The 19716-nt window shown below is 40.8% G+C and overlaps 2 protein-coding genes across 5 annotated transcripts in view; both read left to right on the plus strand.

Annotated features, from left to right (window-relative positions):
• Positions 1–10315, plus strand: part of sipa1l1 (signal-induced proliferation-associated 1 like 1) — a 70794-nt gene extending 60479 nt beyond the window's left edge. For all 3 annotated transcript variants that reach the window (XM_061754326.1, XM_061754324.1, XM_061754325.1), the window contains 7 exons: positions 597–770; positions 1482–1650; positions 2460–2694; positions 2841–3011; positions 3805–3916; positions 4144–4222; positions 5837–10315. In XM_061754326.1, coding sequence (XP_061610310.1) covers positions 597–770; positions 1482–1650; positions 2460–2694; positions 2841–3011; positions 3805–3916; positions 4144–4222; positions 5837–5980 — 1084 coding nt within the window. In that variant the 3' untranslated portion in view covers positions 5981–10315. The remainder of the gene's footprint in view (positions 1–596; positions 771–1481; positions 1651–2459; positions 2695–2840; positions 3012–3804; positions 3917–4143; positions 4223–5836) is intronic.
• A 6331-nt stretch (positions 10316–16646) lies between these two features.
• The window catches only part of rgs6 (regulator of G protein signaling 6), a 65800-nt gene continuing 62730 nt past the window's right edge, over positions 16647–19716 (plus strand). The window contains exon 1 of one of the 2 annotated variants that reach the window (XM_061753383.1): positions 16647–16784. The gene's annotated coding sequence lies outside the window, so the exon portion shown is untranslated. The remainder of the gene's footprint in view (positions 16785–19716) is intronic. The other variant, XM_061753382.1, reaches the window with a different exon arrangement.

Raw genomic sequence — 19716 nt, forward strand, 5'->3', positions numbered from 1 at the left:
GTATAATCGCCTCACTATTGCAAATACACAACAAACTGATTGATAAGTTTTGAAATCAGAAGCTAATGAAAACTGTTCAACCATTTTTAATTTTCTTTTAAAAAATGGGACTGGTAACAAAAAGTACTTGCAATTCTCAATCAATTGTGCTATTTTAGCACAAAAAATTAAGTTGACACACATGATTTGCTTTTGCGGGCCACATTAAATGATGTGGCAGGCCGGATCTGACCCCCGAGCATTGAGTTTGACACATCTGCCTTAGTGCTTACAATAATAAAGATATGAATTACAGGCACAGCATTTGACTGTTTTACAATACTTTGTCCTTAAGGAATTTTTTAACTTTACAGCATAGAGAAAAATCAGCAAAAAACAGTAGATTGTCTTGTCTGATTTTGCCCCCCCCAATTTTATTTTGACTGTTTGCATGTCATTATCTTTGTCTTATGTTGTAATGTGTTGAAAAAAAAAAAAAGGCCAATTTGAAAAGGGCTAATATCGGCCAATTAATCGGTCAGGCCCTAATGATAATCATTCCATGTAAAATACTTATCTTGCTTACAAATATTGGCCACTTTTCCTCTGATAACCAGACACAGTTCCCCTCGGGAAGAGTCCTCCTCAACCACTTCCCCATCATCTCAGTCTTCGGTGTCTCCTGGACCAAAGAGCTTTTACCCTCGCCAGGGAGCTCAGTCCAAGTACCTGATAGGCTGGAGGAAGCCTGGTTCCACCATCAATTCGGTTGACTTCGGAGACACACGCAAGTAAGAAGGATCATAATAAGACTGACAGACATTTGGGTTCATTAATACAAATGATCTACTGAACTTACAAATATTGCTATTTTTGCCCGTATGAAAAATTTTCTTAAACAAATATTTGATCAGCCTGCAGTTGGAAGGGTTTGAAACCTTTCTAACTTGAGAGTGCTTCCAAAATGTCAGATTAATGATGAGGGGGCCTTCTTCAGTATTTTCCTCTAAGCTACATTGGGGGCATTGAACCTCTGATGCCAAACTCAACACTTCTTGTTTTAATCTCTGCCTTATGACTTATGTGCAAAAACACACCAGTTCAAATATGTTATCAATGATACCACCATACATTGTCTTTCTAATGCTTTAAATGTTTATTAATGATTCAGATTTTAGGTTTTCCCTGGGTCTTGTGTGTCAATTTATGTTTTAACACGATCATGAAATTCAGTAACGCGTAGTGATATGTATAATGTTGAAACACTTGATCAGCATCTACCCTTTTTCTTTCATATGGATCTTTTTTGTTGGCTGCTAATTTTGCTCCTTGTACACCCCCTCAACCTTCCTTTTGTGCGGCTTGATTTCCCCCTTGTGGCTGTAGAGAAAATTATACATAAAACCCAACACTGGTGCGGTAACTGAGGAACCCGGCAGACTGTATTTGCATCGTTCCCCTTATGGCTTTGGCTAATAAAATACTTTTTTGTGTGATTTCAGGAAATCGCCAGGGGAGAGTGGGTTGGAGGTTATGCCAACGCCTGCAGCCAGGCCCTCTTTAAGGGACATGCACTCTCCACAGGGCCATGCTAAGTCTACGATTGAAGAAGACGTGAAGAGGCACCCTGCTAAGGATAGCCCTCTACCACCACGCAGATATAAGGAAAAGGTGCTGCTACTAGTGCGAGTGTGGAGCTAACCTACAACCAGAATATAGAATGAGTTACAGTAGATTTAATTTAATTTTTTAAATTTTTGATCTTTTTTTTTATGGAGCCTATCCCAGCTAACTTTAGGCTAGAGGTGGTTTACACCCTGGAATATGGTCACCAGTCATTTGCAGGGCACATCTAGACAAACAACCATTCACTGATATTCACACCTATGGAGGATTTCGAGGTTTCAAGGAACCCAGCGAATCTTTTGTAATGTGAGAGGAAGCCGTAGAATCCAGGGAGTACATTCAAACGCCACACGGGAAGGCCGTGGCTGAGATTTAAACCACGAACCTTAGAGGTTTGAGGCAGATGTGATGAACACACGTGCACTGTGCTTCACAAAAGAAATAGTTATATTAAAATAATTGGAAGTGCTAGTAAAAAAAAAAAACATTAGCAGGACGCATACTACACCTGTATATGCCAACTGAACTGTGTGAATATTTCATGTGGAAATGACATTAAGATTATTTGAGTGTGTTTTGAATTTTGTACAAGTACTTTACACAACTGAACTGTTTTTTTTAACTCTTGGGGGGGGAAAGGTTGTATAGGCATTAACTTATGAAATGTTACCAACTTTTTCAGTAGAGGAAGTTTGCTCACACTAGTTTAGCAGCTTCATCTTTTCACTTGTAATGTACACTACCGGTCAAAGGTTTAGACACACTTTCTCATGATATTGAACGAGAAACTCTATCCACACTTTTTGACTGATAGTGTCTTTATTTGCTCACAACACGAATCCTTGCTTCTACAGCATGCGCAGAAATCCCCACCGAGCCAGCCCCCCAGCCGCCGCCGCTCGCTCCATCGCACTCTATCCGACGAGAGCATCTACCGCGGCCAGCGCCTTCCCTCTCTGACCGACTCCATGATGGAAGCGGCACTCGGCGCCGACGTTCTCTTCAGCTGCTCCACTCTCCCGCGCTCCCCCACCACCCGTGGCGTACCCCTTCGACGGCCCTCCTATAAGCTGGGAGTCAAACTCCATGGTAACAGAATGGCAGGAAATTGTTACTGCATAAAAGAAAGAAAGTCCAGTACATATAATAGTCTGACTACAAAATTTGGCTCCTAGTAATGTGAAATCTATCTGGCTTAACATTTTGTAAACACGTAATCTCTTTTCTGTTCATAGGTGACCTCTCAGCATCTGACACGTCATTGGTGGATTTGGTGGAGCGTCATCGTGGGCCTCTGCCTCAGGAGCTGATGCCCCTCCCATCCTCTGAGAGGGACAGCCCACTTAACTGGACACACCTTGTGGATGTGGCCAACACCTTTGACAGTGAAAGAAACACACACTATGGTATAATTTGTGCTTTTAGCTCTGCTGTGTATTCATTTTGACTTATCGTCTTAATAACATTATGATACTCAAATAAAGGTAATGAAAAGAGTGTACAGCAATATTTATAATATACAGTTGTGTTAAGATTAATGGCAGTGTAAAAAGTCAGTTATGCTCAAAAGAAAATGCATTGGGAACACTGCACAATCCATCTCCGAATCAATACATGAACATTTTTTTATCAAATAATTCCCTTGCAGAACATGAAACAACGTACGTATTAGGCAGTTTAAAAATAGCACTGTATGCATTTTCCTTTACAACGTTTTCCTTGCTTTCACTGACCTAGTCCTTAGTTGAATAGCCACCATTTCTAATAACTGCTTCGCATCTGTGTTGCACGCAAGTGACCAATTTAAAGCACCTGTGAACTGGTATTCCAGTCCAGGTCCGTTGGACTTGGATTCATATTCCACAATTCCACATGTTTTCTTTTGCACATTTCGTATGTATTCTGTGTTGTTCTGTGTCTGTGTTTATTTACAAAACCATGTAAGAAAAACGACTTTTTGAAAAAGGGCACTCTTTACAAAAAATGTCAAGGAGCAGCAACTGTATTTATTTGACGGCAGCAAGAGTCTAAGAAATGATTTCCTGTTGTGTGAAATATAAGCTGTCGTTTACTCCCACCTACAGTATTTTTTCAAGGGAAGCTATTTAATAAGATCAATTTTTATTCCTATCAAATTTTTAAGCCTGGCAAGATGATAACAACAATGGTCACTTGTTGTTTTCATGTGTGTCTTTCCAGTCCAGAGAAGTTACGTGTTTGGGGATTCAAACCACAGAAGCAGCGGTGCCTCCAGTCCTCAGCAGAGTCACATAGAGCTACAGCCTGCTCCCATGTCCCGGCCCGCATCGAGGTAACACATGACCTTTTCATCCCTGAACAACATAATTGTGATAAGGCAAATTACCATAAAAATATTACCAGTCCTATGAATAATACACAAGTAGCTCTCACCTTCATAGTGTAAAAACGTTAGTTATTTTCGTGGTAGTGTAAGGAATCCCTTCCTTATAGTACCGCTAATATGTGGTGTACACGTTCGGTGACTAAGATCAAGTCAAACTTACTCACTCTGCACAGTGAGGGTCACATAGGACTGGAGAGAAAGGTGACCAAGTTAGAGGCCATGGTGAAGATGCTTCAAGAAGACCTGAAGAAGGTAGGCATGAACACTGTACCGAATTACCACCACTAACCTCGTCATCGGCAGGGATTGAATAGATTCTTACTTTTTCTGCACACATGAATATAAACCTGAGTTGACACTAAAGCAGGGTACACGCATATCAACTGTTTAGCATCTAATCCATTTTCATTCCGCCACATATTGCCACCGGCAAAAGTGAGTACTCCCCAGTCCAGATGTATGTGGTAGTACAAAATCCGACCTGTGAGAGGCAGCGTGGTACCACAAGGCATCCAGATTGTTGTACAATGCAAAGAAGACAGAGTGGTATAGAAGAAGAAATCGAGTCTGTGGCTCGGCCAAGCTCTCTGTTGACCACGCAAAAGGCTTTGTGATCGTAAATATTGAACAGCCTTGACGTGTGATGGTCAGCCCTGACCGTTTTCTGAGAACTTCAGGGAGCAAGGATCCCTCTTAACACACCTCACACCACTGGGTAATTAGGACAATCTTTCAGAGACATGCGATAGTTGGGCCTTGGGTGACTTTGATCAGAACCGGGGGGTATAATACTCAAATTTATGCGTGTACCCCGCTTTAGTTGCAATAATTTCCTAACGTCTCACTGAGCGTGAACTCTAGTGCCTTCGGTTAAGTGGAAGAGCATTTTAGCATTTAAATCTACAGTCTCGGTATTTACAATGGAGTGTCACTATAAAGCTCCATATGTTGTCTTTTTACTTCCAAGCAGCTATATATTTTTACACTCACTGGCAACATTAGGTACACCTACACAGTCTAGTGAGATCGAATATGTAAAGTGGAACAGAAATAATTGGCCTTGCAAGAGTGCTTTTTACTGTTGTTTGCAATACTTTTAAGATACACAAGCGGTACATATCATACAAGAACATTCGATCCTAGAGAGATTTATTTTCTACACCACCCATCCCTGTCCTGTGTTTACAACAAACTTATGTTCCCACAACATCAACATAATCCGATTTTGTATCTAAATCGGAACACTCCGTAGTTTCTATTACTAAGCTGTGCCAACGCGGAAGTAAAGTCATAATTATAGTTTATCTTTATATTTGTATGAAAACCCATTCTTGGCCATAAAAATATATAAAATAAAAAATTGAAAGAATGTAACCAAAAAGGGAATAAATCCTTACCTCCAAACTACTTCATTGTGTGATGTTTGTAAACACGGAACGTTGAGGGTAGAAACAATTGTAAACTGAGGACATAATAATAATAATAAGCACTTTGTTGAATTAATACCTTCCTTGAAAGGCAAATCCCAGCCTCTCTTATCTTTGTGAAGGCAGATTTCTGATGTCATTCAGTCAGATAATGTAGTGTGACCACAGAGTTTTGTCATGTGTATCTTTTCTGTGTCAGATGTTTTTGTCCCATATGTGTTTTCATTTTAAAGCTTGATTATATATATTGCATCCCATCAACTAAATAGCTCCGCTCATGTTTTTAGATAATGAGCAGATGCCTCAATCTCTCCTTTTAAAAAAATAAACTAAAAAAAGACATTCAAAGCTGCTTTTTCTGCCTGCAATACAACGTGCCAATGTTAGCCAATAAAAGGTTGACCGTCATGTACTTTGTGAACTGTTTCAAAACTCACAGGAGCGTGACGAGAAGGGGCGGCTTCAGGCTCAGATCAAGAGGCTGTGGGAGGACAACCAGAGGCTTCAGGAAGAGTCTCAGACCTCCGCTGCCAAGCTCAAGAAGTTCACAGAATGGGTTTTCAATACCATTGATATGAACTGATACTCCCGAAGACACATGAATGGCAGTCCCAGTAAAAAAAATCCCACTCTGGTCGCCGATTGAGTGTAAACAACAGTCACTCATCTGCCCATTTGATTTATTTATTTTTAATTTTTTTTTTTATTATTTTTTTTTTTTTTTTTTTTTTAAATACAGTGACAAGAAAGGGAATTCACTCGCTCCCTGCAGTCTGAAGGAACAACCGCTTCCACCAGTTATTATACGGTGAACATAAGCCATTTTCTGACCTGCTGTGATCCCACAATGGATGTGGACTTTCATCTTTCCTTTTTTTTTTTTTTTTTTTTTTTTTTTTTTTTCAGCTTGGGACAGCTTTTATGGAAGATTTTTTTTTTTAGGTGCCAAACCCAACCCGACTGAGGTTAGCTGAGGTATTCGAACGACCTCAGTGGACTTCCTACAACCCACAAAGAATGTAACAATTCTTGCAGTCCCGACCACTTGCTGTTCACTGGAACACACTGCCGCACACCATAATGAGCTGCTTGCCCACCAAACTGTGGGGAAGGCTTTTCATATCCCCGCAACGGAGAATGAAGATGTTTGAGGCTGGATTTTTATCTTTTTCCCTGCACAACGCTGATTGTTCTGAATGCTCCCCGGGGGCTTATTGACTAAGCACTGAAGGGAAGCCTATACATTTTATTTTATTTTTTTTTTTTTTTAAATGTCAATGTTATTGTCTCCGGAAAGTGGGGAGCAGCAACTAATCCGTGCTCGACAGTACAGACAGCCCCCCCCGACGATAGGAATATAGTTCAAAGCCATCGGCAGCTGTGCCACGCCATAACTTCTCGATTTCTATCCGGAATGCTTTATGTCTTAAAAGCAATAGGGAGAAGACATGAGAGAATTCCCTGGAAAGATTTTAAAAAGATACTCTTAAACCCAACACAGCTACTCATGAGCCTCGACCTCCTCTCCATTTTAAAGCAGTGAACTTCCTTCTGTGATAAAGATGTGGGAGAAGACTCTGGAAGAATCTGGAATAGTAGTAATCTGAATATTTTTTTATTTTTTTTTTGGGGGGGGGATGGGTGATAAGTAATGAAGGGTATATTTATTTCCTTGTACTATAATTCCAATAAATAAGTTGCTCTATTCGTACAGTACAACTGACATCAGTGTTAAGTTCGTCAAGAAGGAGGGGAAAAAACAACTCAGTAACTATATAATTTAATGGCTTTCTTTCTTAATCCTGACTATCTGCATTTTAATTCTGTATTACGTTTCGTGGTGCTCGAGCCTGTTGTCGTGTTGCTTTCGACGCCCGCTAGTGATGACCAGTGCAACTCATGGTTCTTCAACATGTCGCCAGTTCGTTCACTTTGTATTTTTCCTCTTAGAACACTCGCGTACAAAAACACGGTGGCGCATCAGAAGCCAGTTTTGACTGACAATCAAAGGTTGATGTTTGGAGAAAGGGAGCTGACCTTTAGGTGCGATTGTTCGGTTTACTTGTAAACTTTCCCTCAGGTGTGTGAACGTGAGGATGCTTAGACAATGGTCCAAAGGGTATTTAACAAAAAAATTATCTATCTTTGGATACCACAAGGGGAAAAAAAAACTGTGGAGTGCGTGCGTGAATGTACATCAGTCTATGCAGCTGTGCCTACAGTCACTTAAGGGTCATTTTTCCTCCCAGGATGAGTAGGGACGTACGTGCCTTTGAAACAACACCTGGGCAACACATGGAAGCGAAAGACTCCTCTTCATTCTAACAGTTAAACGTACCTGGTAACACCCACCCACAAAATCAATTGCATGTCACACTAAAGATAACGTGGTCAGAAAAAAAAAATGAAAAAGTACATTACATCCACAATTAGTGTTTCTCTGGCAGGATACATTGTTTTTTTATAGTCATTTCTAGTATGAAATGTGTGAGTAAAACAACGCTAAGTGGCCCTAAAAACTATGTACCCTTTCTATGATTTGTACAAAAGCCAGGAAAATAAACATCGCCTTAAAAAAATAAAAAATTGTGGCTTCTGCCATAAGACATTCAACAAACCAGACCTAAAAACATGACTCCATTCTACTATTTTTACAAAATATGGTTTGCTTTTTTTTTTTTTATTTATTTATTTTTTTTCATTCAATATTTCTTTTACTCCACTAGGCTTGAAATCGCAACACCAACATTAGGACCGAATTATCTTGGTAACAATTAACACAAACAAACACTTAAAGCAGTTTGTGCACAAAAATTTTGGGCACTGAATTTAGTCATAAAAACGGAAGAAGAAAAAAACAGTGCAATAACATTACAATTTATAGGTGGATGGTTTTCCAAAAATATTAACATCACTGCCTAAAAAAACAAAACAAAAACTGCAACTACTGCCAATACACATTCAGCAATAGTACTCCATTCTACTATATGTACGAAATCTTACTCAAGTATTGCTTTTTTTTTTTGCGTTCTCCATCTACTAGACAACCAATACTAGCAGGAGTTTATCTTAGTCAAAATGACGCAGCAAGTACAAAAAAAGTCCCAAATGAGTGTTTAAAAGATGTCTTGCCACCAAACATTCGATAAATTGTAATTGCCATTATTTCAAAGCGCAAAAGATTATTGGCTCTATTATTTTCATTATATTAATAGTGACAACAAAGCTATAACTGGGGGGGGGGGGGGGGGGGTCACTTTTCCACTGTAGTAGTTAACGATTGATTCCTTTTTGCACAAAATCTAAATTCTTATGAGAGGCTCAGGCATTAAGAGTGTAAACAAGTGTGTGTGTGCCTTTTGCATTCCATTCCATACAGTATGTACTCAAACAAGCTGTAATAAACAATTTTCATTTACGATGCAACACGAATAGCTTAATAACTAATTTATTGCGCTAGGTGTCGGACTGCAACACGAAAGAGTTGTTGCTTACTGACATAACATTTAACAATCCCACTTAGAATCTCCTTAAGTTGAATTCACATTAATAATTGACACATTATTATATATACAACCTGACTGCACATGACTCCTTCGCATGAATGTAGAAACTAACAGGCCTAAAGTAATGTGATGTTTACATGACATACAGGTGCATCTCGATAAATTGAAATATGATAGAAAAGTTTATTTCAGTAATTCAGCTAAAAAGCGAAGCTCTTATATTACAAAGATTCAGGAAAATACTTTTCAGAAGACCAATTTATATCTAATTTCTATGTTAAAAATCATTTGGAGTCTGTAATAGTTCTTCGAGCTGGTGAATTTGGGGGTTTTGGTAGCTGAAAGATATAATCCAAATTCTGGGGGGGAAAAAAAAACAAACTCTGTAGTGAATTTAATAATAATTTAAAATGTTTTAAGTGAACTACTGAAACGGTTTACGAGATGCACCTGTACATTTAGCTCAGTTCCACTTGTAGAAATGAGCGAATCAGAAATTAAAAAAATGGTTCTGTTTTAAGAATCACTATATAGATCATAGATGCTAATTGCTTGCCAATCTATCTGTATTTAAGATGGCAGCATGTTATGAATTGCTCCAGTCATCCAATACTGTGAAACACAAATTACTCACAAAAATCAAACACCACTGGCCAAAAATGTCCTGTCACTTACTCCCCTGAAGAATTGGCACTGTCCAAATGGTAAATGGGTAACAATCCATGTTTTGTTGTACATGCAAAGTGCTGTAGTTTTTGTATTATGAATGAAGAAAGTCTGAGTGATAAAGTGTGCCGTGCAAATATTTTGCTTGCCAGTCCAGTCCATCAATCAGTAAATCCAGTCCATTTATGATTATTATTTTTTTGTATATGTGTGTCAACGTGAATTACTCAGACGTTCCATTTTGTAAAAAACCTTTGCACATATTTTTTGTCAAATAGATGGAGTTTACATATTTTGAAAGAGTGCGGGAAGGATCCATCCATTCTGTGCAATCTTTGTTATTGAGATGTGCTTTGCTGCTCTTTAGTTTTGTTATTATTGCAGTTTCTGACCAACAGAGGGAGGTGCTCGACTTTTCTTATAAAAGGAGAGAGAGGGGGAGTAAAAGGAGAAAAAAAAAAAAAAAAAGGAAATCCCGGTTAATTTCGTTCCCAAAGCCGCGCAAGATGATCGGACGAACAGGTTTGAAAAGAATGAATTCTGGATTGATGCTCATCCCAGCTTGGTCAGCGATTGCAGTAGTAGGAGGGTTTCGATGAGTCATGATGTGATGTATCATGCAGGACCGTAGAACTTTACAGGATACAAAATGCTGTGTAAATCCTGTGTCTATTGTTTATGTAAAATGTAAAAGTATGGAAAACAGACATTTGCAGTGATCACAGTATTAAAGTTTCTGAAACAAATGCCGTTGTGCATTCGTCATTTCATTTATGTCCTTCTTAGAAAATTCTAACTATATATACACTCCTTTCTTATGTTGAATTTTGAACCTTGTCTTTTTGTGATACGACCATAGAAGAATACTATATGGCTAAAAAGAAAAAAATGTGATGATGACCATAGAAAAGGAAATGGAAGTGACCGCGATGTAGTGGTTCCCTAGCAACCATAGGGGAACATGTATTCCTGTCCTGGCTCCTGAGTACAGTACACACATGGACGAAGTTGCTGGTACCGTCCCCTTACACAATTACAAATGCACAGTGGTTACTGAAATAACTTAAGAATAACATTTTACTGAAAATTACCTTTAAAAAAAAAAAAAGAAAAAAAATCAAGCATTGCTCTATTTTCTGGCCTAACGAAAAAATGGTAAAATTATGGTACCCTTAACTTAAGATATTTAGTTGCACAACCATTTGAGGCAATCAAAAGATGTTTGGAACTCAACGAGAGCTCTGCACTTGTCAACAGGTATTTTTGGTCTCGGGTTTGAAAGTAAAGGAAAGATAGAATTTCATAGAATGAGATTTGATTGCACCCTGCTCAGATATGACACACACTGTGCTGGATATAGCAAATCGGCCCCACTTTCACAATAGGTGCTCTTTGTACAGAACAATTGTGTTCCCCTTCTGTTAAAAGGATGACAAACAGACAATAACCACTGAAATTTGCCAAAATGCGTAATGGCAACAAGCCACATCACTTTTGGGAGAATGTCCTTAAGGCACATGAGACGAAAATAGAGCTTTTTGGCAAGTCACAGAGTTATGTTTACAGATGTAAAACCGAAACATAAAGAAAATACTGTACTGTAGGTACTAACTGTGAAACTTGGAGGAGGCTCTGTTATGTTCTGGGGCTGCTTCCCACATCAGGCACACAGGGTGTCTTGAATTTCAAGCCTATCAGGGCATTCTGTTTGTCAAAACACATTTAAATAATTTTTTTATTTTGTTCGTGAGTGGATGGCAGTAGTCCTTTCTCTGCAGTTTCATCTCCAGGTCCTTCAAGCATTTGTAGAGTTAATGGTGAGTACAAAATTCAACATTTATAATACAGTGCTTTACACATGTTTTATATTTAAATAACAAAATGTTGAAAAACCACTTCACAATGCTCCGCCTCATCTTGTTTAGGTTTTTTTTTTTTTTTTTTTTTTTTAGGTGGTGTTATGAAACTGTTCATAATCTTCCAGTCAGAAGGTGTGTGAATCCTTTGCTCAACATGTATATTGCAACCCTTGACAGTACAAAATGTGACAACAATTGCTCAAAGTATTTGCACTACAGATTCACCTGTTGTCTCTCAAAATGTTTTTAGATGAGGGCCAAAAACCATGTGTTTTTGTGCAGAGAGTCATAAAACGTAAAAAGCCTGAAATAGATGAACAGTAACTTTTGAGTTACTTGGCGAATTGTAAACGAAGCAAGGAAACCTTCTGAAGCTAAAGACATCATGCTTGGCCAACCTCCAGCCATTTTCAGTAGCACTTGTCATTAGGGTCGTGGATGTGCTTGAGGTCATCCCAGTTGAATTTGGGAGAGAGGCGAGGTACAACATGGCCACCCAATCACAGGGCACATAACTGTTTGCACTCTGAGTCACACTTATAGGCAATTTAGTCTTCAGTCAACACGCACGAAAGCAATAGTACAGCACATGCTGGGATTTGTGTTTGTCACGTCTCCTTCATGCTGTCAGCCGACCTATTCTTGTTTAAGTGTGTCCACTTGCTGAGACGTTCGAGGGTCGTTTGAGGCGACTTCTTCGCAGGCACATACAGAAGGGGAGAGGTGTAACAGCGGAGGCGGCCGCTGATTAGTCATCCTTGGTACAGGTGGAAAACGTGGGGGCTGAATCACTTGAAGGATTTTCGACAGAAGTTTGGCGGAGGAGAGCTGGAGGATTATTCACATTTAAAGGCATCACTTGAACTTGTTGGAATCATGAAATTGACCTTCATGTTTTTGTATGAAGTAAGTCAATAGTTGAAATACTCATCCTGTCCTGGATGAAAAATATACAGTGAACACAATGTGTTTTGTCATGCTAGTCAACCACTGCTGTTCCCTGTAGGAACAGCATAGGACTTTAAACTTGTGTACAGTACATAAGGTACCAATACAACATCTGAAATTGCAACAGACCTGGAAATTTCCTGACTCCTCAAGTAGTATCAAGGTGGAATGCTGCCTGCATGTATAGCCTGATACAAACCAGTGGCTGAAGCCCCCTAAAATGTTAAGCCCCCCTCAAAATAATTTGTCATCTTTTCTCACGATCATGACACATACTTTCTACTATACCTACCAGACCACATACTCTGTTCATACCATACCTACTCTATCTGAATGGGAGGGGCCTAAAGTCATCCAACTCCCAGCATGTTGGCATTTCTCTTTTGTACTTTACTCATAATTGATGTGACAGGTTGACATTCACCGCCTAATCTTTATCTTCTGTTCAAAAGCTCTACTGATTTCAAGTCCAAAGTGATGCAACGCCGCCAACTCAAGTAATCTGTTAATCATTACAGTAGTTTACAAACTTGAATTTCACCGACATTCTGGGTGAGACCGTCATCCAAGATTACCCGTTAAAAACATACTTGACGAATACTTACGCCGGTGGCAGTAAACGGTTGGATTCTGGTTGATGAATATAAACGGCAGTGATCAATTTTTGGGGACAATGAAGGTGGCTGACATGGCTCCTCTTCATTTTTTTCGGCAGTTACGGACTGGAGAGGAACATTTTCAACTGCATCGTAGCACTTGATCCCATGGCTCTGATGGTTGAGGAAATAGTGCGTCTGGGCCCCTAATGAATGGAGGATGCTGACTTGGGTGCCTTGGGGCACTCCCACTTCAGTTAAATTCATGTGTTGACCAGCTGAGTAGTCTGGTTGTGTGTTTGTGTGAAAACTAGGATCGGCGCCTCGCCAATTTCCAACGTGCACCTGAATCATCTGGGATCTTCGCTTCCTGTTTACTCTTGCTCAATAGTGTAGTAGTGGCTCTTGTTTGCATCCGTGAGTAGACAACATTGTGTGTATGTGTGTTAGGCTAGAGTGGTCCATTACAGTAGTAGCGAACGACAGTTGACCGCTAAGTGTGAGTTATTGATTTGTCCGCTTATTGCTGTCTACTTTTTGCCATTTGAACACTACAAAAATGAGAGGGGGTAAAAAAAAAAAAAAAAAAAAGACACGGTTAAGTGTGATGTTGCTGAGTCCGTCAGAGTAATGTTGTGGAGAATTAGGGCAGCACGCTGTGTGCTGCTCCATACAGTGTAGATCAAGGACAGCAAAAAAAAAATAATTCTAAATGTTTTTTTTTCCCCCCCCTCCCTAAAATTAATTGAGGGGCCACTCCAATTGTCACCAGTTGCCCATCTCTGCTCCAGGCCGCATAGGGTGTGTCAGATCTCGCTTAACCCAGTCTTCCTTTGCACCTATGGTATAAAAGGAGTCCTGACCGGCTCTTCGTTTAAAGGGTCAAAATCCCCGTTGTCCTTGCGGATTACACAATGGACTCTAAATGGCAACGAGGGGCTTGCTTAAGCTACTGTTTGAAAGATTCGCCTCGGTTCTAATAGCCGCCTATGAAGCGTCGGCCCTGCTTAAGTTAGCCCACACCTCGACCGAGTAACCTGAGCTGATGTGTGCCGAAGACCTAACCACGGTTCTTTAAAGCTGCTCCCTCTCTCAATGATATTTTGCACTTGTTACTGACCTAGGATTATTAGACGGTCTTTATATGACAGTCAGGACCTGTTATCAATGTATGTTATAGCTGAAATAACCTTTCAAGAATAGGAGTCAAAATGTTTATAGGCTATGTTGGTAAAGTGTTATTATATCTTCCAATATTGTTAACACTGTGCCAATCAGTCTTAAAATAAAAGGGAAATTTTTCTAGAATCAGACAAAAGGCTTTTTAATGAATAGAATTGAGCTAGGGCATAAGCATCAAATCATGAAAATACAAATATTCACAAAAAGGAACTGTATGTGAAACATCTACTCATAAATGAGATGAAAGATTTCAAGCCGATCCTTTGAGATGAAAACCAAAATGAACCAAAAACACCAGTCCAAGAAAAAAGGTGGTTCCATTCAAAGTTTCATTCCATGACATATGGAAACAGTCCAAAATGTAAAAATCCAAAACATGATGATAATAAAATCTAATTCCAAAGGAATATTCGATTGATCAGATCGGACATCGCTTCGACGAGCTTCTTCTTAAAATTTGTAGAAAGATTAGGAAAGGGTTTAGTTTGTTGAAGGGCTCTCTCCCTAAAGTTTTGCACTATTTCTTTTCTTTCGCTAATTTTTGTCAGAGGTTTTTCAAGCTGTCTTTCAGAAGCCCCATCTCTTATCATCTTGCGTCTTACACAAAGACAGAATGAGAACATCAGAACTTCTAGCGCAACATCTGCTGCTAACAGACGTTTTCCAAAGAGCATTAAAAATCAGAAGTATTCCGCTTTGATAAGACTGCCTATGCCAAGGGCGTTACAGAGCCATCTGGGGCTGTTTTGCCCTCGTTGGTAACTATATTAGGTAAAGTTTAAGAGCAAATGCCTTCACTTCCTCATAAGAGCAGAGGACCTTAGCCCACTTCGCTGAGTGTCCGTTATCAGCGCACAGCACATTTCCTGTGTTGTCATGGAGATGACTTAGTTTAACGGAACTTGTCACCCAACCCTTTCTCCTTTTCAAATCTGGAGGACAGCTCGTACCTGATCACTACATTTAATACAGTATATAATCATCATGTCTTTATGTCTCCAAAGTGTTCTGTAAATTGACTAGACTCTGTTGTACTAGAGCGGCTCCAACTACCGGAGACAAATTCCTTGTGTGTTTTGGACATACTTGGCAAATAAAGATGATTCTGATTCATAACATCAGACATCATTGAAAACATACAACATGACATAATTTGATCATTAAACAACATTTCATTGCGAACACCCACTTGTACAATGAAAAGGTCTTGTCACTTCATCATCCATCCAATAACTAACACTTAGTTATTATGAATGGAAGTCATGTGTATTATGCTGCCAAAAAAAGCTGATACGGTTATATTCTGCGAATATGCATTGAGCGAGCACATGATTATAAGACTGTATTGGCATGTCTGTGTAAAAGCCATGTCACGGACCTGATGGAATTCTATTCTGGCTCCATCTGATGGACATTTCATTTCATTTCAGAATTTTTTTGGGCCTGTATCCGATCAACAATTTAGGCACATTTTGTACCATCAGTCAAATGCACCATTCATTACCTTATACCAACACTCGACACCCCCTCCTCAGACTCAGGTCCAGGGCCCTCAAACCGAGAGTAAGGGGAAGCGTCAGGCAATAAATAACCCCATAAAGGAATCCGAGATCCCAACATCAAGATCATACTCTGCATTTACCGTGGGCGACACCGGGTCAAATCGTCAAATAGATGAGCAGGCCGGTGCAGGGTCAGGCGTAGGTTCTAGGACGAGAGCTGGCTCTGGGGCCTCCTCTGGATCAGGAGCAGGGGGAGGGTTCAGTGGAAGCACAGGCGGAAAGGCCCCAATCACCTCATCCCCTTCGTCTTCCGCAACGATCATACGCTCTTCAGCCTTGGCGTTCCCGTTGAGCTCGTGGCCGTCAGGCGTAGCCCAACCCTCCCGTCCTCATCTTCAGTCTCCGGGAAGATGGCCCTGAAATCTATATCTCCCCTTCCGTTCCACCGTGGCCGTCTTATCGGGCTGATGGAAACACAGGTCCCATTGTCCAGGTGAGCGGTTATACAACACCCCCCATCAGGAAACATCCACATCGAGTGGTAAGAGGGGTGGAAGGTGCGACAGCAGAGGGGTCGTGACTCTGACTGAGAAACGGCCTCATAACAGATGCACTGGTGAACACCCTCGAAAACTCTGGGCGTGCCAGATCTTCGGGAAAAGACTCACCCTCGGGCAGATGCAGACCATTGGACAGGAACCGACATTGCACAAATGAAGTGTTCTGTGGCTGCATGCTCAGCTTGTGCTTTGATCTTCTGCTGGTCTTCCTGTAAGGGTTAGACAGAGAAGAATATAAAGTGCAAACTTTGCGCGTGTGTTTGTGTGTGTGAGTCTCTCACTCTGTGTTTCTGTATCTCACTCTGTCTCTCTCTAGCTCACTTTGTACTTTGTCTCCCTCAAACTTGCTGCTTTCTGACACATGCCTCTCTCTCTCTCTCTCTCTCTCTCTCGCTCTCTCTCGCTACTCCCCCCATTGCTCTCCCATTTTCCCGCTCGCTTCCTCTCTCAGTGCAGTGCACGCGCCTGTGTCTGTGAAGCAGTTTATATTATGTGAGCTACACGAGACGGAGAAGAAGAAGAAGAAGAAGAGGAGGAGGAGGAGGAGGAGGAAAAAGAGACCATTGAGGTGAGAAGGAGATGACTGACTGGAATGTGTTTCTATGTTCTTTCATCATGCTAATAATAATCTTGTCTGTTAACTTGGAAGTGACACACTGCCTGTTATTCATTCTGTGTGTGCGTATGTGTGCGCGCACGCAGTGTGCTGGTACCAGATGTTTAGTTGTCACCTGGGATTTAAACTCACAAGATGCTTGGTCAAGTGTTCTGCATCAAGGTGTGTGTGTTTTTGTCAGAAGAGACTTGACTCCTGCACGATTGTGTTACCCAAGTCAATGTAAAATCTAAATGTACTGTACTCTCAAAATAACTCAACACACAACCATTACTTACTAATCCGCTGGTAACAAAAGTGACAACACCCCTAAGTGAAAATGTTCAAATAGGGTGTACTCACTGTGACAGACTATATTGACTGATTGTTTACTCCAATAACATGCTTGAATCTGGTCGTTTCCTATATGTATGTATGTGTGTGTCAGAAAATCTAATTTAGGCTGCAGCTAGTGGCTCTGTGTATTTATGAAGTGATCCTCAGAGAATGGAGAGACCCCCGACTAATGCTGAGGAGAGAGTAAGAGACAGGAGTTACTAAAGGTTTACACACGCAAAAACTGACGTGAACCTAACTTCTGTGTTGAGTTTTTTTTAATAATGTGTGTCCACAAGAGTTAGCCTAGCTTCTCTTTCTTTTTCTACTACTGTAGTGCTTTTTTCTTTCTTTCCTGGCATTCTGGATGCCCGGTGGCACCATGCTGCCTCTCACAGGTCAGTCTTGGTACTACGCCATATATCTGGTTTGCGGGAGAGAACTTGCGATTGTCTATGGAGATATTTTTTGTGTGCGTGGTAAGGCTGAGTTGGTCCTCTCGAGTCATTTATGGGGTCTCTCAGATTAAAAAAAAAAAATAAATAAATAATCAGTAACAGATATTATAAATCTGTTTGTTTGTGTGTACCCTGCTTTAGTTAGTGTTGCAATGTGGAAAAAGGTCCACAACAAAAAGAGTATGAAAGTGTCAAGCTTGTCATCACAGCCGCTGGTGAGAAATATGAAGGTTGTTCCCCAGAAACTTTCATCTCAGAGTGCACTCGGAGGTTATGGCGGAACTATAACCTGCTTGAATGCAAATAAAAAATGATGAAATGAGCCATTCATCTCCACATAAAATCCTTAAATTGTCAGGGTGACAACTCTCCCTCATATTGGGCCAAAGTCTAAAGGTGAAATCTTTGAACATGTCTATCAACCATCTTTGGAAGGTTGTGATGATTTGCTACTCTCCTCAGGCTGCATCCTGAAGCCACAGTATAGTGTTGCTTTACAGCAATTAATGCAACAACACAACCTTGACACAAGTACCTGAAGATTTCATTTGCGTGCAAATCCATGCAGATGGAGAATATGTTGGCGCAATTAATCCAACGCCACGAGGGCTACATCTATGATTCCAGACACACAACACTGCTACTGTCACTTTGTGTGTTTCAGCCGATCCATTCACGCATTTTTAAATGCCTGTTAAAGAGATGGTACACCCATTATTATCTTTGCCACCTTTGGTATTGGATCTTATAAAGCGGAGTACAGCACAAACATACTAAAGACTTACAAGCTTAAAGCAAGCAAGTGTCCGATTTTCATACTGGTGGCCTAGTATCATGATGGCCAAGTCACGCAAGAAGAGTCCAGTGGCTACGATTAGCTTGACCGGGATGACTGAGAATCTACACATACATAAAGAAAAAACATATTAAGCAAGGGTGGCACGGTGCAAGACTGGTTAGAGCGTCTGCCTCACAGTTCTGAGGACCCGGGTTCAATCCCCGGCCCCGCCTGTGTGGCGTTTGCATGTTCTCCCCGTGCCTGCGTGGGTTTTCTCCGGGCACTCCGGTTTCCTCCCACATCCCAAAAACATGCAAGGTAGTTTAATTGAAAACTCTAAATTGCCCGTAGGTGTGAATGTGTGTGCGAATGGTTGTTTGTTTATGAGTGCCCTGCGATTGGCAGGCAACCAGTTCAGGGTGTACCCCGCCTCCTGCCCGATGATAGCTGGGATAGGCTCCAGCACGCCCGCGACCCTACTGAGGAGAAGCGGTTCAGAAAATGGATGGATGGATGTCTGGATATTAAGCACGCACATTGGTGTTTTCTATTGTTATTGTGACAGTATGTTAAAAATGATGAAAAACGCAATTATGCAATCATGCTAACAATAGGTCGTCCATCATGACCAACGTTACAATACAGTAGCGTAGTAGGTCTAGTAGTAGGTCATTGTCACATTATGCGCAGTTTGAACGTTAACACTGCGCCTAAATATAGGACAATTGTTATAAAAAGTGAACTACAACTGAACTGTACTTGGGCGTGTACTTTCGCGTACCACTCGAGTGAGCCCGATTACCACTAGCAGCTGAGAGTCACTGCTCTAAAAGATTATCTTGAGCGATTGTTCTGCGGTGTGGGGTGCGATAAGACTGATTGTTCCACCCTAATTTGCTTGAAAACGGTCAAAGCCGTCAATTGTAAATGTCTGGTCCAATATCTACATTTGCAAATCCTTTTGGCTGAGCCACTTACTCTGTGATTGTGATGCGGAATGAAACAATAGCCAGTCCCAGACATTGTTTTGTGCGTGGTGTGCTCAGGTGTGTCTGGATACACCACACACTATAATAGCAATACACACGCACACATGACTCTTTCCCCCCCCCCCCCCCCCCCCCTCTCATCATGTCTGGGGCCCCTCACATTTTAAAACTGTGTATTAGTGCATCCCACTTCAGATTGTGCAGGTGCACCTAATATCGCAGCAAGTGTATATCATTTCACAAGCTCACTGATGCACAAACATGTGTCTGATAGGAGTATCGACCTTAAGAACCAGATGACTTGGAACTAAATCCCTGATAGTCATGGACAAAAAAACCGGGAG

The sequence above is a fragment of the Phyllopteryx taeniolatus genome, chromosome 18 (assembly GCF_024500385.1).
Source record: "Phyllopteryx taeniolatus isolate TA_2022b chromosome 18, UOR_Ptae_1.2, whole genome shotgun sequence".
In the NCBI taxonomy this organism is placed as follows: domain Eukaryota; kingdom Metazoa; phylum Chordata; class Actinopteri; order Syngnathiformes; family Syngnathidae; genus Phyllopteryx; species Phyllopteryx taeniolatus.